Here is a 16600-nt window from a genome sequence, read left to right as displayed (position 1 = left end):
GAAGGCAGAGCCTTATTTCGCTGCTGTCTCACTTGGTCATGGTCGCCATGTTATGTTTCTTGGATGTGGAGGCCTGGTCGGTTGCATTGGGTAAGAGTCTCTCGAGGTAAGCACCTGCTGCTGTAGTCGGCACATCGACACAGACTCCCTGTTTACACGCACGGTGATTCGTGCTCCCTGTCCGTCCTTTCCTGTTGCAGCCATGAGTAAAGTATGCTTGTGGCCTTCCTGGGCCGTTGTTTTGCGTGAACGGAAACTACCATACAAGCTGGCATGATCCGAAGTGTATGAAGTTGACAGCCACGCGGCTGGAAAGGCATGCAAAAGGGGCTGCGAAATGGTGTTTCCCAAAAAACCGACAATAAACCGACCAAGAACCGACCATTTATATAAAATGGGGAACCAAGTGTTTGCGACACATTAGTGGCTCCGAAAGAACAAAAGGAGACGTAGAATTTGGAAAGGATGTAATGGTAAAATGGCTGGTATTCCATGTTCCTGTGTTGGCTGCGGCAGAAGATGCTTGCCGCGCCCGATCGCTTCGCAATGCAAGTTGCTAATCCTCAGCGGTGACGGTCGGTGCAAACAGGTGGGACACCGTACGATCTGCTTGCACTGCTTGTTGTCGCTCGTTAGCAGATCGCCGTGCACGACCACGAAAGTGAGGCATTTACGAGCTTGCCTTAATGGCCTCAGCGTATCTCCTCATTCAAATTTCATTTGTCATCTTGCACGAGAAGGTGCACTGCTTTTCTTATGCCAATAAAGTCCTACATCCTGTTCACTCACTCATTGCTTGTTTGTATCGTCGTCAGTAGAGGCTGTCGGGCCTCCTGAAAATTAGAACGCACCAGCTACGCCAAAGCCAAGGCATTGATACATGCTTCAAAGCCAACAGGGCGAGCACGGCGCGTACCGATGCACGTTAACGCTAAAAGGCTACCATATTGGATATTGCACTAACCATTGCATTTCCGATGGACGGATGGATGGATGGATCCATACTATGAGCGCCCCTTTTGGAAAGGGGCGGTGCGTTGCACCACCAAGCTCTTATACCATACTTTCTGGACCCCTATTAGGAACTTTCTTTTTGTGTATCTACGTCGTTGGTGGTTTGTCTACTTTTCTTCCTCCAATAATTGAATCGCCTCTTACTAATGTCTATTGTGGACATGTTTACTTTGCCCCTGCTCTCGCTGAACCCAAGGGCTTCAAGGAGGCCAGAGGTGCCTAATCGACCACTGGGCCGATATCTTCACAATCCAATAAGACATCTTACATCGTTTCCCTAGCTTTACGGCCGTAAGCACAAGCTTCGTCTTCCTTGTTGTACCTAGCTTTATAAGTTCACGATGTCAGGTGTCCTGATCTCGCTTCGAAAAGTAATGAGCTTCCTTGAGTTATCAGATTGTTTCCTTCCTGATTTCGCCTTTTCTTAAGTAATAACTCATAGCAGTTTCATTTCTACTGCCGCTACTCATGAGAATATTTAAGGCACTGTGACTTTCCGTTTGACGTTCTTTGTTGCCATATTGCTCACCATACCAGTCGCATACTTGCTGGTAGGCTTCCTAGTTATTTTCCTGCACTGTGAATCAATGTCTACAAATATCTGAACACTGTCCCAGACCAATCACTTTCGTCCATATTCCTCAGTAATTCATAATCAATTTTACTCGGAGCTTCCCTCACTTCAAAACTTGTCCAGCCCATATCACCTGCAATGCTTCATTTGTAGTCGTCCCGTGAGCGTCCAATGGGAGGCGTGCCACTGACCTTTGGTTGCCATCGAGACTTGATTGTACGCCTGTTTTCAAGCAAAAAACCACATTACCAAATGTAAGTCCTAAAACTATTACACCGTTCCACTTACCCCGGAGCACCTCGTAATTATTGCAGCTCCATAGCGCTCTTTGTTTCATTGGGGCTCATTTCTTTTCCCCTTTGCTGTTATTGTCTTTTCCTGCGTTTCCATATATAGCATATACCAACGTATTTATATTCTTTTACCTTAAGCATTCAGTGGTCTTTTACATCTTGCCATGTACATCATAAATGGCTGTGGGGATACAGGACATCCCTGGCTGAGTTCCTTGTTCATTTCAACTTTCGCTTTTCACTTCATTCCTTCCCATTCAACGCAAACGATAATCATCTCAGAAAATGTGTATGCGATCATCGCCTAAGCCTAGCCTGTGCAGAACATCCCACAAAATGTTGCAGTCTCCACTGTTACACGCCTCTATGGTCTCTAAAAATCCACTATAACGGTCCCCTCTCTACTCTGGATATTTCAATACGCTGATTAAAGACAAGTAAGTTATTGTTCAAACACGTGCCGATTCTGAAGACATTCTGCAGTTCTTCCAATATGCCATAATTCTTGGTCATGCGCGCAGCTTTAATGAATTCGCGCGCATTGCTAACCTGTATATTACCGATGCAATGGTCAACGGTCTATATGAGTCAATTCTATCTTTTCGCCCTAAACTTTATAAACATAAATTCATCCTACATTGTTGCCAACTATCTGGTGTCCGTCTATACGTTGACTCTTTTTCTGCTGCGTTCCACAGAGCTTCCTCACTTTTTGTCTTGTATTATTAATAAGCCTAACGAGAACTTCGTCCAACCCTGTGGCTGTGCGCTTAGGAGTTTTCTCTTCGGCTTTCTGCCAATTGAAAATTGTCAGCACCAGTTCCTTTACCATCGGGTTCTCTTTCATGCTCATTTTTTTCTCTAATACAGCCCCGTCATTTCCTGCGAAAGATTCTGCTGTTATTTTTTGGGTGTAATTTATACCATCTCCACTTCCAGTTTGTTTCCATTTTTGTCTAGGACATGTTGTATCGTTCAAGACTTCCTGCCTAGTAAATTTATGTAGTGCCCAAATATTGCAGCTGGGGCCTTCTTTTTCTCACATATTTCTGACAACCAACTTTCACTTTCACTTTTTAACTTTGCTGGCAGCAGTATTTGAACCATAGATTTTTTTCCTCGGTATATTTCCATTGTTTTGGCTACTTCCTGCGGCAACTGCCCTTTTTTGGCTGCCTGTGCTCTCGTGATGTTTTCTGTCGTTCGGCACTAGTTTCTGGTATCTCCCTATTCCACCAGCTTTTCGGTAGTTCCTTTTTTTTTCCAACGAGCATGAAGCCTCTCTTTCCGTATTTTTGTCGTAATTACATTTAGAAGGTCACTATATTCGCAATCTTTGCTTGGCCATTTGCCAAGTTCTTGCTCGAGTCTTGTGACTAGATTTGATATTTGGTAAGCGTTCAAGTTGCGCATTCTTCGCTGCTTGCTCTCTTACCCAAATACATATCGTATATTCAAAACGTTGCGCTTATTGTCACTCTCTGTGCTGCTATACCCTTCCTTGTCAATTACCATTTCTCTCAATTTATAATAAATTCCTCCTGTTATCGAAGAGTAATAAATGGCCGCTTGCTGGTTTCTCACGCCCCATGTGGTCTGCCCAACATACGTAGGCTGTGTATTCGCGATAACGAGGTTATATTACTCACAGAGATGTAGCACTGACTTCCCATTTCTGTCCGTATAGCCATCTAGGTCCTCAACATGGGCATTTATGTAAGCTAATAGGATAATTTCGGCATCATTCCCCAGACCCTTAATATCAGAGCTTTGGTATTCCACTAACTCTTGATTCTCTGCACAATTATTTCCGGTCCAAAAAGACGTTATGCCTTGCCAAGTTTTCTTTCCACTCACTGTGCATGACAACCAAAGATGCTCTCGACATTTGGAACTTACTCTCTTCCGTTTGGCTCCCAGGTGGATGAGCATTCCGAGTCCCCCTCCTTTTTTTTTCCAATTTAGTTCTGTTGCACCCTTCCCAAACATAATTCTCAGTCACTCGTGGCTCATCCGAGTCTGTAAGATGCCTCTCTGTAACAGTATACGCCGCAATTTGGCCACTATTTTAACTGTTCCTCAATTTCTACCTATTTTTCCTTCCTTCGGGCGCGCTTCATGTTTATGTAGCATACTGCACAGCGAGCTCTCCCCTTTCTCGTTTTCCTCCTACTTCTGTCATTGTCGAAGATACCATTCTGAGGTTCCCCTAGGGGACCTTCTTCATTACCTACCCTGGCATCCTGAGCGGCCGAGGGCTCCCCCAAAAGCAACTGCGCGAACAGCATGTTACCAGCCCACTTCTCATCCAAGCCTGTCATTGAAGTGGATCCCGTCTCTTTGAAAAGCCGCATACATTCTTGCTTCCCTGTGTGCTACTACAACCTCAAAACCTTTCTCTCGGCATATTGTGCACATAGCCTGATCAGCACCCATAACAGCTATTTGTATGTGATTGTGACGTACAGGCAACACCGTTACCGTGCACAAAACGATCTGCAGCTGAGGGGACATCTCGCGCCAGTCGTCTACGCCCGTCGCCAAGCGCGGAGCCTGTGCTGCCCCTTTTCTATTTAGCACGTCATTTCGCCCATCTTCTACTACAATAAGGTAGCGTCCGTGGGCGTTTACTGCTAGCTTTTCTTTGCTCGTTCAATGACAAAACCCAATATCCGACTTGGAAATGTCCCTTCCGCCATTCTTTTCTCTTCTTTCACCCTCTCTACAATTGCCTCTGAATGCCAAGGTAGATTTGAGTCGCCGGCGATTATCAGCCCTTCACTCTCGCCTGTTGGCGAGTCCTCTCCCTGCTTCATTTTGTCGTCATTTTCGGTGTGATTCAGACTTGACGAGGGGCCTTGACCCCTGAGTTCTTGCATTTCTTTCGTGGCCGCTTCAAGGTAGGTGAAGCTCTTTCCAGATACCCCCACTCCACGTTGCACGCATTCCACTGGCTTTGTTCATACTCTCTGTCCTGTCACGTAGGAAGACGGTGTTCCATCGTCACGGTCATTCTCGTTCATGATGGCGGCCGTGTTAAGCCTTTCTTCGGCTGCTTAAAGTCTTTAAGGCCGTTTGATGACAAACAGTTGAGTCGAACATGCGGATTTCTATGTTGAGTCTCGTGTTTAGACTTGTTCAGTCCCAACTCGTTTTTTTTTCTGCTCATTATAGCAATGACGACCAGAACAGAAACAATGTAACAAATTCCTATACAGTAGCCCAAATCAGCTTGGCGGGCATTTCCACCAAGTATCAGATGCTTGCTCACAACGATCATTTATTACATGAAGATGCAAATATTTTTAAAAGAATAAAAGCGCTGAATGCAATTTTGAGTAAATAATACTACATTTGTGTTGCTCACAAGCCACCAGTTCAGAAAGCTTGAGCTGGGAAAAGGAAGAATAATCTGCCAGCTGCAGTGCACGCAACAGTCGTTTTATTATGAGCTACGGCCACTGCACTTGAAGCTGTATTTTATTCTACTATGCGACTGTTGATATTTGTCGTCGTACTTACCAAAACGTGTTCTAGCTCCTCACTCAGCATAATTTTGTCGACCGTCTTTCGACACGTTTACTCCCTCACTTGCGTACAAATACTCATTCTTAGCTTCTTCAAGACGGGTCATGTTCGTTCGCATCCAATTTGCTTCAAACTCGTGTGCAAGTTTCGGTTACTGTCTCTTCAGGATTATTTTAGTGACACGCATCCAGCTGAAGCCACGCTTGTTCTTTCTGCTGGAGTTTTCTTCAGCTCGAGCGTTGGATAGAATCGAAGGGACAGTGTCACTCATTAGTCGCAGTTGCCCCTTCAGAATTTGCACAATGCGCGCAATAAGGTTCTCCCCGAAGTGGCGCTTACAGACGGCTAAGGTAGAAGCATTTTCTTCGCATGGCTGTGTACAAGCTCACGCTTCTCGTAAGGTTGAAGGTCTCGTGGCGTCGAAATCAGTGATATTTGAACACGTGGCTTGCAAATTTGAAGCCGAACTTGTGATTCGATGCAAAGTAAGTAGTGCGCCTCCAAATAGCTTTCTTCTGGGCACTTACGCTCTGTCTCGAAGCCTGAAAAGCTCCGTATTCATGAACATCACCCACAGTAGTCGCTTCAATGCCTGAACTTCTAAGGGAATTACAGAAACTCGCAAGACTAACGTGGCTGCGAGCGCAGCACGTTGTGTCGTCAGCATGTTAAGATACGATATAAATGAGCTTTTTCAAGGATACTCAGTGAAGCAAGAGACAGCACACGTTTATGCACTGTGTCAACAACGTTTCAGCAATGTATTTAGGTCTTACTGCGAAAAACAATTATTTTAAATGTTACAGGCACACAGTAACAACATAATCAGTAGCAAACGACGCGTGCTTCGCGACAGGCCTCTGACCACGGCGCCACTCTGCTGTCATGACGGGGAGGAACAGTGAACGATGGCGGTCGGCACACCTACCCATTTGGCCACCGTATTGTCGCCATACACTCGTCGTTACGCCATTGTCTCGATGTCGGAGTCGCGCTCCCCTCTTTATTTTGTAGTCGTCAATAACGGATCGTCATCTCATTGTAGTCATGCCGTCGTTGTCGTACCATCATAGCTGCTCCACTGCGTTATTTCTTCGTCGTCGTTCCCTAATCGTCACTGCGTCGATGCCATACAGTCGTCTTTATGCCGCCATGGTCGTGAGAGACCACGACAAGTGAGTGCCATAACCAAGGGGGACGGTAGGGCAGTACATGGCATATATAGCCGAAACAACACACGTTTCACAATGACCGATACAGAAGGTAAATAACCGTCACTTCAGAAATACGTTGTGTCAGTACATTGCCGGAATGCTAACTGCATTATTAGCCACGTTCTTTGCGAGATGAGGTCTGTCGTGAATTTTTAATTGTCCTATCTTTGCGCAGTCGAAATCTCGTCACAATGTTTCTGGCAGCAAACGAAAATTTATTTGCCATTGCGATGTGCAGCTTTCATCATGGCAAAACTGCTGTTATAAAGCCAACGCACCGTAGCACAAAATTCGTCGTCCTCATAGAAGCGGTAAGTTTCTTACATATCTGACGCGTCGTTTTCACGAAAATCTTGGTTCGGTTTTGATTACCTTGAATGTTGTTCTTGGAAAAATACTTACAATAACAATGCCGTCAACTTCGTAAGGATGGTTATAGTCAATCTTCTGCAGGGTAGATGAGCGACGCGAGAGGTAAACAGCTTCATTAAAGGAAGGGAGTCGTATGAACAGGAATAATTGTCAAAGTGAAGGAAATGGGAGATCTTACCATGGATAACGCCTACTGTTATTGTCATCCAGAGCATGTTGGGAGCAAATGCCGCCGAGATAAACGCCACAGATGTGAGCATCGTGCTAAACAACACGATGTAGAAGGTCTTGATTCGTCGTTGAAGGGCATAGACGACCAGTCCTACGGATAGAAAGGCCTTATTCATTATTTGTAATCAGTACACAAAGAGCACGCTTTTCAGAGCTGAAGTGCTCAGCACAGCCAACGATTTATTATTCAATGAGAAATGACGATAATGCCTTTAGGTGTGTAAGATCAATTGAGGAGTCCTGCGCTTGTTGCGGTATTGTTGTCTATATTAGGCTATACATCAGGAAAAAAGAAGGACTAACAAAAATTTACTTGGACGCGACAAAGTACACATTTCAACAAAACTACTCAAGTTTTTATAAGATTGAAGGGCGCACGATTGTACCTTGTTTCCTCACTTCCCAGCCTTCGGGCCGCCGAAACTAATGATAACGACCAGCAAAGTAGTTATGCTTAAGTGGCAACGGCTAATTGCGCATCCAGGGCCGGATAATTTGCATCGCGTGTAGTTTCAATCTATTAACCGGACCATGTTCTTCAGCAAAAGCAATTGCCACATCCACGCCAAGATATTGCTTTCTTTTTTTTTGCGCCGGTTTTCTCCGCTTGTGGTTAATTAAGTATAACGGCTACGCAGAATGCAACGCAGTAGTGAAGCACGCTCCCGCATCATCTAGTGGAGGTTGGCGGTTCGGGACAATTTCCTTGATGGCACGCGACATTGTTATGGCCGGCCTTGAGTTCGCCGTCACAAGCCTGCCTGAGGCCTCCACCCCTCTTTCCTTTGTCGAGCAAATTGCTTTTCTTTAGGAGAAATGATCATCACTTTTGCCACTGATGAAGTGTGACACATTCGGTAGAACTGCAGCCAGCGGTAAAGCAAGCTTGTCCTGGAGACTCTCTTGTGCGGAGGTTCTCCTTGGAGGTGGACAAGCTTCCAGTCCGTGCATCGGCCATTGGTCGCACTCACGGCCACACCCTATTCACCGGACAATAGCGTTAAGCAACGAAGTGGAAACGGCCACTGACGTAAAGAGTCGACTAAATGTGCAGCAAGGTGCCACCTAACGCTAGAACAATCATTGCAAGGGCCGACTTTCTCCATGGATGGCTGGACAACGGCGACAAACAACGATGAGGGAACCAGCGTTCCTCGCAAGTCTCTGCCTAATGTCTCGCCTATACGCGATATCTCATTTAGCTGGACCAGTAAGTCACCTCGTTTAGGGCGGTCACCATCACACTGTTCGGCTCAAGCTCTTGAAACTGTAATACATGCATGGCCCATAAATACATTTTTCCGGTTTTCATCTGTTTGTTTGCCTCCTAGAGTGGCTCATACCTATTATGGGGGGGGGGGGGGGGGGGGAGGATTGGCCAAGTCTGGTATGAATTAAGAAAATAATTAGTCAAGTGCAAAAAGGAGCACTATTGAGAACTTTTGATTCTCAATGCCCGTTTCCATCGTCGTCCTTTCACCGGTAAAAGCCACCTTGAGTGGTCGTAGTCGTGTCAGCGCCTTACCCACGGGTCAACGCAAGCGTCGAGCATGCCGCTCTGTGCAACAAAAACAGCCGCTATTCTTATTGAAAAGTGATGCAGATTCTTCCAAATCTTGGAATAAATGTGAAGCTAAGCCTTCGTGAAGCGGTCAATGGAACTATATAGATTAGCCCGCTTCATTGCTGCGTATTTGGTGTGAAGTGGTGCGCAAGAATGGTATTCTCACGCACCAGCGCTGCGTAGTGTGAGAACATTCATATTGGTTGGTACTTCTTAATTTAAAATTATTTATTTTTCGTGTACCGCGCACTTGTTGGCTGATACGCCATTGTAGGTATGTACCATAGTATTAAAATCATCGTAACAAACACAGCGACATGCTTTTTCACCAATTCCCAGTTGGCGGTATGTGCTATAGTATGGAAATTATAATCCCTTTCGACAAGGCCCGATCAGCTAAAAGAGCTAGTTGGTTTTGACACTATACGGAAGTAAACACGCGAATGTGGCCTAAAGTGTTTCATGACCTGATAGACGAGAAAATGCAGATCGTTAATAGAGGAGAAGGGCCATGACGTACACAAACTGTGTACAAGATCCTTCTTTCCCAATGGACGAAAATCCCTTTTTATAAGAAAACACACCGAAGCATTACCTGTTCAATACTGAATACAACATGACGGCACTTTTCTGTCGTCTGTAAATTGCAGTTTTAGCGATTTAAGAGAAGCAATAGAGCGTTGTTTTATCAGTTGTAGAGATGTGATATTTTTGGAGCGTGCTCCAAATGACTGTGAAGAAAAAATTTGATTTGAATCCGCATATTGTGACTGCATTTGATTGCTCCGTACAAAGATGGTGTGCCATACGACATGTTTTTTATAATGGAATACACAGTTTGATGAGTCGAACAATGATTGTCTGCAATTATGTCCTTGTTGTTTCGTTTTCAGGGCAATATTGTAGAGTGGACAAATATGGCCAAACACAATTTCCGCCGAACTGGTAACTTCAATTAATTAGGTGTGCGTCGTTGCCTCCAATTTAGGGCCCACTATGATCGTTTATTTCTTGTTGGCTATTACTCATACGAATGGATTTTTTTATGTTCTTTATAATGTGGTATTTGTGGGTTTTGGGTTGTGTAGCTTCCACGGAATGTTAAGATGCTGCTATAAATACCCTGTATGAAAGAAGAAAAAAATTTTATCTATTTTTACAGCGCTGGGTTGCTGTGCTGGGCGACGCTCTTCTTTATTTTCACAGCGATGCTGTTTAAGCTGGTGGTTAGGCCGGCAAACGTGCGCAGCAAAATCTCACCGAGCGATGACGTCATCGCCCGCGCCGGCACCGCTTCACCGTAGCTTTGCCTCCCCGCGCCGTACGGAAGTCGCGCATGACGTAAGCCGTGACGTAATCATGGGCGTATAAAAGCAGCTCCGCGCCACCGTCGCGCCGCCAGAACAGCCGGGTCTCCGACGAAAAGAGAGGTGGGCGACAGAAGAGCGCCACTTCACAGTAAGAGGAAGCGCGGCGGGAAAGCCACCGCGCCGCTATTGGAGAACGGATGCGACGACTTCAGTCCTATCCCAAATATCGCGCCCATGAAACAGTGGCGAGGTTTACTAGTGGGAAAACGCGCTCGACGAAGATTTGCCCTGTGTAGTTGTGCCATTATACGACGACGATGAAAGAAATGACTGATACTGAAAATGAAACAACACATTGTGCATATTTTATTGACCGAGTGTTCATTGCTCTTTGTGGGGCTAACGACGACACCACTCAGAAAATTTGACCGAGTCTCCAAGCGTAAACGCGCATAAACTTAGCGGAACCAAGAATAAGCTATGCCCCAGCTTTTTTTATTTAGTGTGAGACCGACGTGGGAAAGACAAACTCTGCGGCCAACATAGGCAACATCCCATGATTGTAGGCAAGGGAAGTTTCGCTTTAATAAGGCACGTGGTTTTTCTTCGCGCCTGCTGATGCTAGCATGTCATCAGGTGGTATGGGCTGTACAAGGGTCTAGTGAAAGCGAATTGCATGGCGAGAAATTCCTGCAACCCCAACGAGCTCATTGCCCAATAGATGCCCAAAGCAAACTGGCTCAAACCAGTGACAAAAGGCCAACAGCGCAAACGCATATCGTAGCTCAGCAGCTCCGTGCTCTACACAAGCGTGTTCGGGGCCGTACAATAGGCACCCAGGAGAAAAGTAACTTACTACTTCGAGTAAAGCGTGCTTACTTTAAATTGGTGCCCTTGCCCTACCTGCTTAGTGTGCAAACTCACTCATGATTTGGCTTCCTCATGCTAACTTAATGGCTCGCTCCCACTAGGACTCACCTGCAAGTCCTAGTCGGAACGAGCCCAACTGAGATGTAATGGGACCGAAGTAGGCCCCAGGTCAAGATTTTCAGCGAGTACGCCATTTTACGAATAGGATTCAACTTTATCCCGTAATTCTGCAAGCCCGTCTAAATCAGATGTTCAATTCAGATTTCTGGAGTTAGTTTGTGCGTACTAACTCTCGGCAAATGAGTTCTGCGGAAGCCCGCAAGGTGGAGGCAAGCACATGCAAGCGAAAAATTGGCATTCAACCGAGCTGTAGCGCTAAGCTACAAAGAAAACCCACACAGGTTTCTCAGGAAGAAAAGCCTCACAGTCAGAGGCATAGCCAGGAGGGAAGAGGCTCATGGGGCCCCAGCCCCCCCCCCCCCCCCCCGAAATTTTTTCGTGCTGTCATGCACCACCGACCAAAACATACCCGGCGCCGGAAGTCATTTTGGATTTTATCTACAATGTCTTCTTCACGCTCGAAAAGACATTTCAGAGCAAACATTGCAAACTCGGGCTGGATTTCGCGGCACCGTCTATGCACCGGGAGTCACATAACGCACGGAGCCCCATCCGAGCACAATGTTTCAAGGGCGCTTTGATAGCAAGTGGGCTCGTCGCTGCATCTACGGAACGCATGGATTTCCATCTCGAAACATTATGTGTAGCAATCTCTTATAAACATTTAAAGCGAAAGGTGCCTTGACATTTCCAGAGTCGTGCTTTAGGTTATCAATTCCGCAACTTTGTGGGTTTAATGTTGTTATAAGCATTTGACGCCCAAAGGGGCACCAACTTTTCTAAAGTCGTACATCGGACTATACAATGAGACAAGTCAAATCAATAGACTATCAGACAAGCGGACAAAGCACGCAGCGAGGTCTGATGAGACGAAGCGTTGTGGTGGTTAATTTGGGACGTCATGTCACAGAAAAGAGTATCATTTCACCTGCGCCAAAGTATCCATGTCATTACACTAAAGCCAGCAAAGGTAACTACGTTCTTATTTATTTTTCTACTTTGACTTTAATTCGCGAGGACGTATTGAGGTTCTTCAATTTTCTAGTTGTCGATACCCGCGGGCTGCCAGAGCCAGCCAGAGCGCATGCGTTTTTCTCGTGTTGGTCCGACCACTGCGCGGCGCCCTTCTGCGCGCTTTCGTTTTGTCTGGCCGAGTGCATTTTCGGCAGGCAAAGTTTTGCACGGTTTCTCGATAGCAGTGGAGTAAAAGAAACAATGGTCGCTTGCCACCATCACTGTGGGGACTCGGCAGATGGCAACGCGTTCGCTTGAGCGCAACCTCTCCGGAAAGCCTTGTTTTACCGGTGTAGGATACTGAGCAGTATGCGTATGCTTGTATGTGCACCAACGCTTCACGATTTCTTCGATATTTCTTCGGTAGGCGCATTAGGTGCCTAAAGCAGGCATTCGATTACAACCAACGTGCTTTCCATTGCGTTTTTTTTTATTTCGTTGCTCTGGCCCCACCAAAAAAAAAAAAAAAAATATTGCGGCGCTGCGAATTGCCGCATGGTGAAAGTTCGATTTCGTCACTTCGTCTTCTTTTGCGGAAAGTAATGGGCCGCGGGACGCTTCAGTTGCCGGATATTCTTATTATATTATTGCGATAGCAATTAAATTGACACTAAAGCCGCATTTCTGCTGTCGCCGTCGCCCTTATGTTCCGCGTAAAGTCCCAGGACGATCACCGCGCGCCGCATGCTGCATGTGCGAGTGAAAGCTAGGGGGGGGGGGTGGCATGGGTGAGCCATTGATGGTGGCTCAGTCTTGTGTGAGCGAGGGAGAGCAGCGGGGAGCAAGCGTGCCGCCTTCCGTCACGTGCGATACATCAAGAGGAGTGGAGAGAGGGGGGGGGTGGTCCTTAGGTTTCTGTGATCTGTGATTGCCCACCATGTTTATTTGCCTTGTTTGACGCATCATATACATCAATTTTTCTCAGACATGTAGATTTATTGGAGATTTCGACGTATATTTAAATATCATTCGCGAGGTCTTTATGTATAATTGGATAGAACATTATTTCCAGTGACACTTTTTTGCCCTTTATCGAGCTGTATCTTCTCATTTGTCTATTCCCTTGTATCTTCACATTTTTAATGTACGAGGACGAGTCAAATGAAAGTGAGCCAACCCACCCTTCGCAATAATGATTCGGTTCATTATTTGCGAGCCATGCGCGTAGCACACAGGCATCTGTCATTTAAAAAAGTAACATGCAGGCGTGAGGATAAATGTTCTTTATTGCTTTTATACGTTCCATAGGTTGAACATGGTTGCGTGATATAATGGACACTCCAAAAGTTCAACAGCGTGGTTTCGTGAGGTTTTTGAAAGCTGAAGGTGTTTCTCAAAAAGAAATTAGTCGCCGTATGACTGCCATGTACCTTGAACTTTGCATTTCATATGCCATCCACTGTGAAGCGTTGGAGCGAACGGTTCAAAGAAGGACGTGAAAGTTGCAATGACGATCCATGGCCGCGCGAAAGCCACCGTGAAATCATCCCTAACGCAATTGCAAAGGCTGATTAGACAAGAACGGAGGATACGTATCGACGAACTGGCACAGCGTATGAACATCAGCCACAATTCGGCTCACACCGCAATTCATGAACATCTCGGTTATGTGTGAAGTGATTTTTAAAGAGAAATGGAAGAGATAAGTGCAGTGCCGTAACTGTCTCTCACAGGAGGACACCTCAACAGCACTGCACGGGGAAGGGGTATGGGGAGAAAAAGATGGAGATAGTGACCGGAAGTAAAAGGGAGAGAGAGACCGGAATAGCAAAAAAAAAAAAACGACAATGTAGCTAAGCGTTTGCGGGGCCTACAGCCACGCTCTGAGGTGTGTTGCTTCACAGAATTCGCTCTTGTGTGCGCAATGGATGCCCAAGATTTTGAACCACGGCCAGGAGACGGAGATGTTCGGCGCTGCCTTGACTCATCTGATCCGGCATCACAATGAGGGCGACGACTTCTTCAGTTGTCACCATAGACGAGTCATGGTGGCTCTATTACGAGCCTGAAACACGACGAAATGATTACAGTAGAAACATTCGAATTCACCACCCCAAAGAAAGCAAAGGCCGTCATTTCCGCCGGAAAGGTGTTGTTGAGTTTCTTTTTTTAGATTGTCAGGGGCCATTACTTGATCGAATTTATTAAACCTAGAGACTATTAATTGTTTTCGGTAACGCTGGATTGGCGGCGTGTCGCAATGAAGAACATACGACGTGGAAAATTGACGAATAGGATCACCTTGCTCAACGACAATGCCCGTCCGCACGTCGTTGATGTAGTTAACACAAAACTGGCAAAGTTCAAGTGAGAAACTTTGCCACATCCGCCATACAACCCAGAACTGTCGCCTTGAGACTTCCACATTTTGGGGCAATTGAAAAAACAGCTCAAGGGAACCAGACTCGTGTCGGACGATGACGTGAAAGAGTCAGTTACAGACTTTTTGAAGCAGCAACCCAAGGATCTTTATGAGACGGGAATCAAGAGACTCGTTAGTCAGTGGGAAAATGTATAAATGGTCATAGAGACTACTTTTAAAGCAAGTACCCCGTTTGTCATTAAGTCGCATCGGCTCAGTTTCATTTGACTGGCCCTCGTATATCTTGCAGAACTGGTGCTTTATGTATGTGCTCTCTGTCGCGACTATAATTTCGGTGCAATTGCAATACACGACCGCTGGCAGCTGCTGCCGCGCAATGTATTGGAACAAAGGACAGCGTCACTGAGATTTTTTCCTGGCCGTTGCATATGTACAAAAATGTAAGCAAGGTTCTTGAATGACAATTAAAGTTTCATTAAAATATTTGTCCACAACTTGTTCATTTCACGGCCTTTCCATGTTTCACATCAGCGGCATGCACTGCTTTGCTGGTTTAGAACTGATATTGTTCTAAAGTTCGTGTGATATTTTATGTACTTATTAAATAGACAAAAACATGGAAGCATTGATATCGGTTATTTCGGGCACAACATTAGGGACGTACGAGTGTATTCTTTATGAAAAGATAGATATTTTACTTGGCAGTGCGTAGCGTTCACAAATTTGTTTGCAGAATCTTTGGGAATGGCAATGCAGTTATAATTCATGTATTTGATCCCTCGAGAAATTTTATGAGGAGGAGATAGAGCTGCAACGTGAGCGCCCCCCCCCCCCCCCCCCCGAACACAAGTTCTGGCTACGCAACTGGTCGCAGTTAAAAAAATTTCGTCGTGGTCCGGGATTTGAACGCGGGACCAACGCCTTTCCGGGGCGGTCGCTCTACCATCAGCGTTATTGAATAAGCAAGTTGAATGGAAACCCATACATGTTTCTCAGAAAGAGAAGCCTCGCAGGTGAAGAAAAATTTATTCTGACCTTGGCTTAACCATACCTGTATGTGTTTCCGTTGTAGCTTCGTGCTACAATTCGGGTGGATGCCAATTTTTCCCTTTCTTTTATTGACTCTCATTGACCATGTGCCAACGAATCCGCGAGCTTGGAGCAATAGAAAAAAAAAAGGAAATAGAAGATGCTGCAATAAGTCGAGTTTTGCGCTTCTATTTAATCTGTGGTTTCCTTTTTTTAGCGTTGCAAGCTAAAGCCAACTAGCCCCGCTCTGTGCATTAAAGAGGGGCCAAGTGAGCAGTCCGTGGGTCTGAGTAATCCTGCGCTAGTCTTGTTGTGGGTCCATGCACGTCTGAGGTCCGGTGGGTTCTGATTTTTATTAGTCAAAATGGTTAATCTTTTGTCCAATCTTGGTGTGCCTAAGGGCGATAGAGGGAATAGAGTCTCGTAACTAATAATTAGTCAGTCAGGCTTGAGTCCGAAGCCGAAAGTGAATTTTTTTTTTCAGTGATGGAAGTTCTGACAACGGTGACGTTGTAAATTTTATTAGTGTAGCCTATCTCTCTCGCGGCAGTATGTTGCAGAAAGTGACAGTGATCTTTGACAGTGCGTACGAATGACTAATGAAGTAGTCTATCAAAGCGACAAGCGCACTGTAAGGGAATGCCACAACCTGGGCACAGCTGTATAAATACCTGAAAGATGGCTCAGCATAGTGGCGGCGCTTTTTGGCCAGGAAGCGGTTTCCCTGGTTACGTCGAACTTTTCCACGAACATCACGAGGAGGAGACCAAACCATGTCCAGGGCATACAAATCAGAAATGCGGATGCAGCCATTGTAACCGGCACCGTCCAGCAACGATCCATGGCAGCTGTGCCGCAGGCTTAACCTGAACGACGTCCTGGAAGTTGCCGCAGGTATATCGTCTCACATTCGACTGTCCGCGGGAGCAGCAAATCACGTGTCTGCAAACAATGGTTTGTACTACGTTAGTTTCTAGTACATTTATTCAAGCATTTATCAAGCTAGTACAACCTAGAATGTCAAAAAACACAGCAGACTAGCGATTCTTTCGGCGCAGACCTTATTTAATGTGACATCAGCGTTTCCTACCGTGAATACCAGCATCTTATTATGTGCGTGTTGGCTTCCTGCTTATTTCTCAAC

At 45.7% G+C, this 16600-nt stretch overlaps 1 protein-coding gene across 1 annotated transcript in view; it reads right to left on the bottom strand.

The window, feature by feature from the left end:
- Positions 1 to 16357, bottom strand: part of LOC129383019 (monocarboxylate transporter 1-like) — a 34200-nt gene extending 17843 nt beyond the window's left edge. Inside the window, exons 1-2 of the mRNA XM_055067205.1 lie at positions 16128 to 16357; positions 7174 to 7317 (exon numbers count right to left, since the gene is read on the bottom strand). Of these exons, the coding sequence (XP_054923180.1) occupies positions 7174 to 7317; positions 16128 to 16299 (316 nt within the window). The 5' untranslated portion in view covers positions 16300 to 16357. The remainder of the gene's footprint in view (positions 1 to 7173; positions 7318 to 16127) is intronic.
- Between the last annotated feature and the right edge of the window lie 243 nt (positions 16358 to 16600).

The sequence above is a fragment of the Dermacentor andersoni genome, chromosome 3 (assembly GCF_023375885.2).
Source record: "Dermacentor andersoni chromosome 3, qqDerAnde1_hic_scaffold, whole genome shotgun sequence".
Taxonomy (NCBI): domain Eukaryota; kingdom Metazoa; phylum Arthropoda; class Arachnida; order Ixodida; family Ixodidae; genus Dermacentor; species Dermacentor andersoni.
Note: the sequence above shows the minus strand (reverse complement) of the source record. Positions and strands in the feature narration are given on the sequence as shown.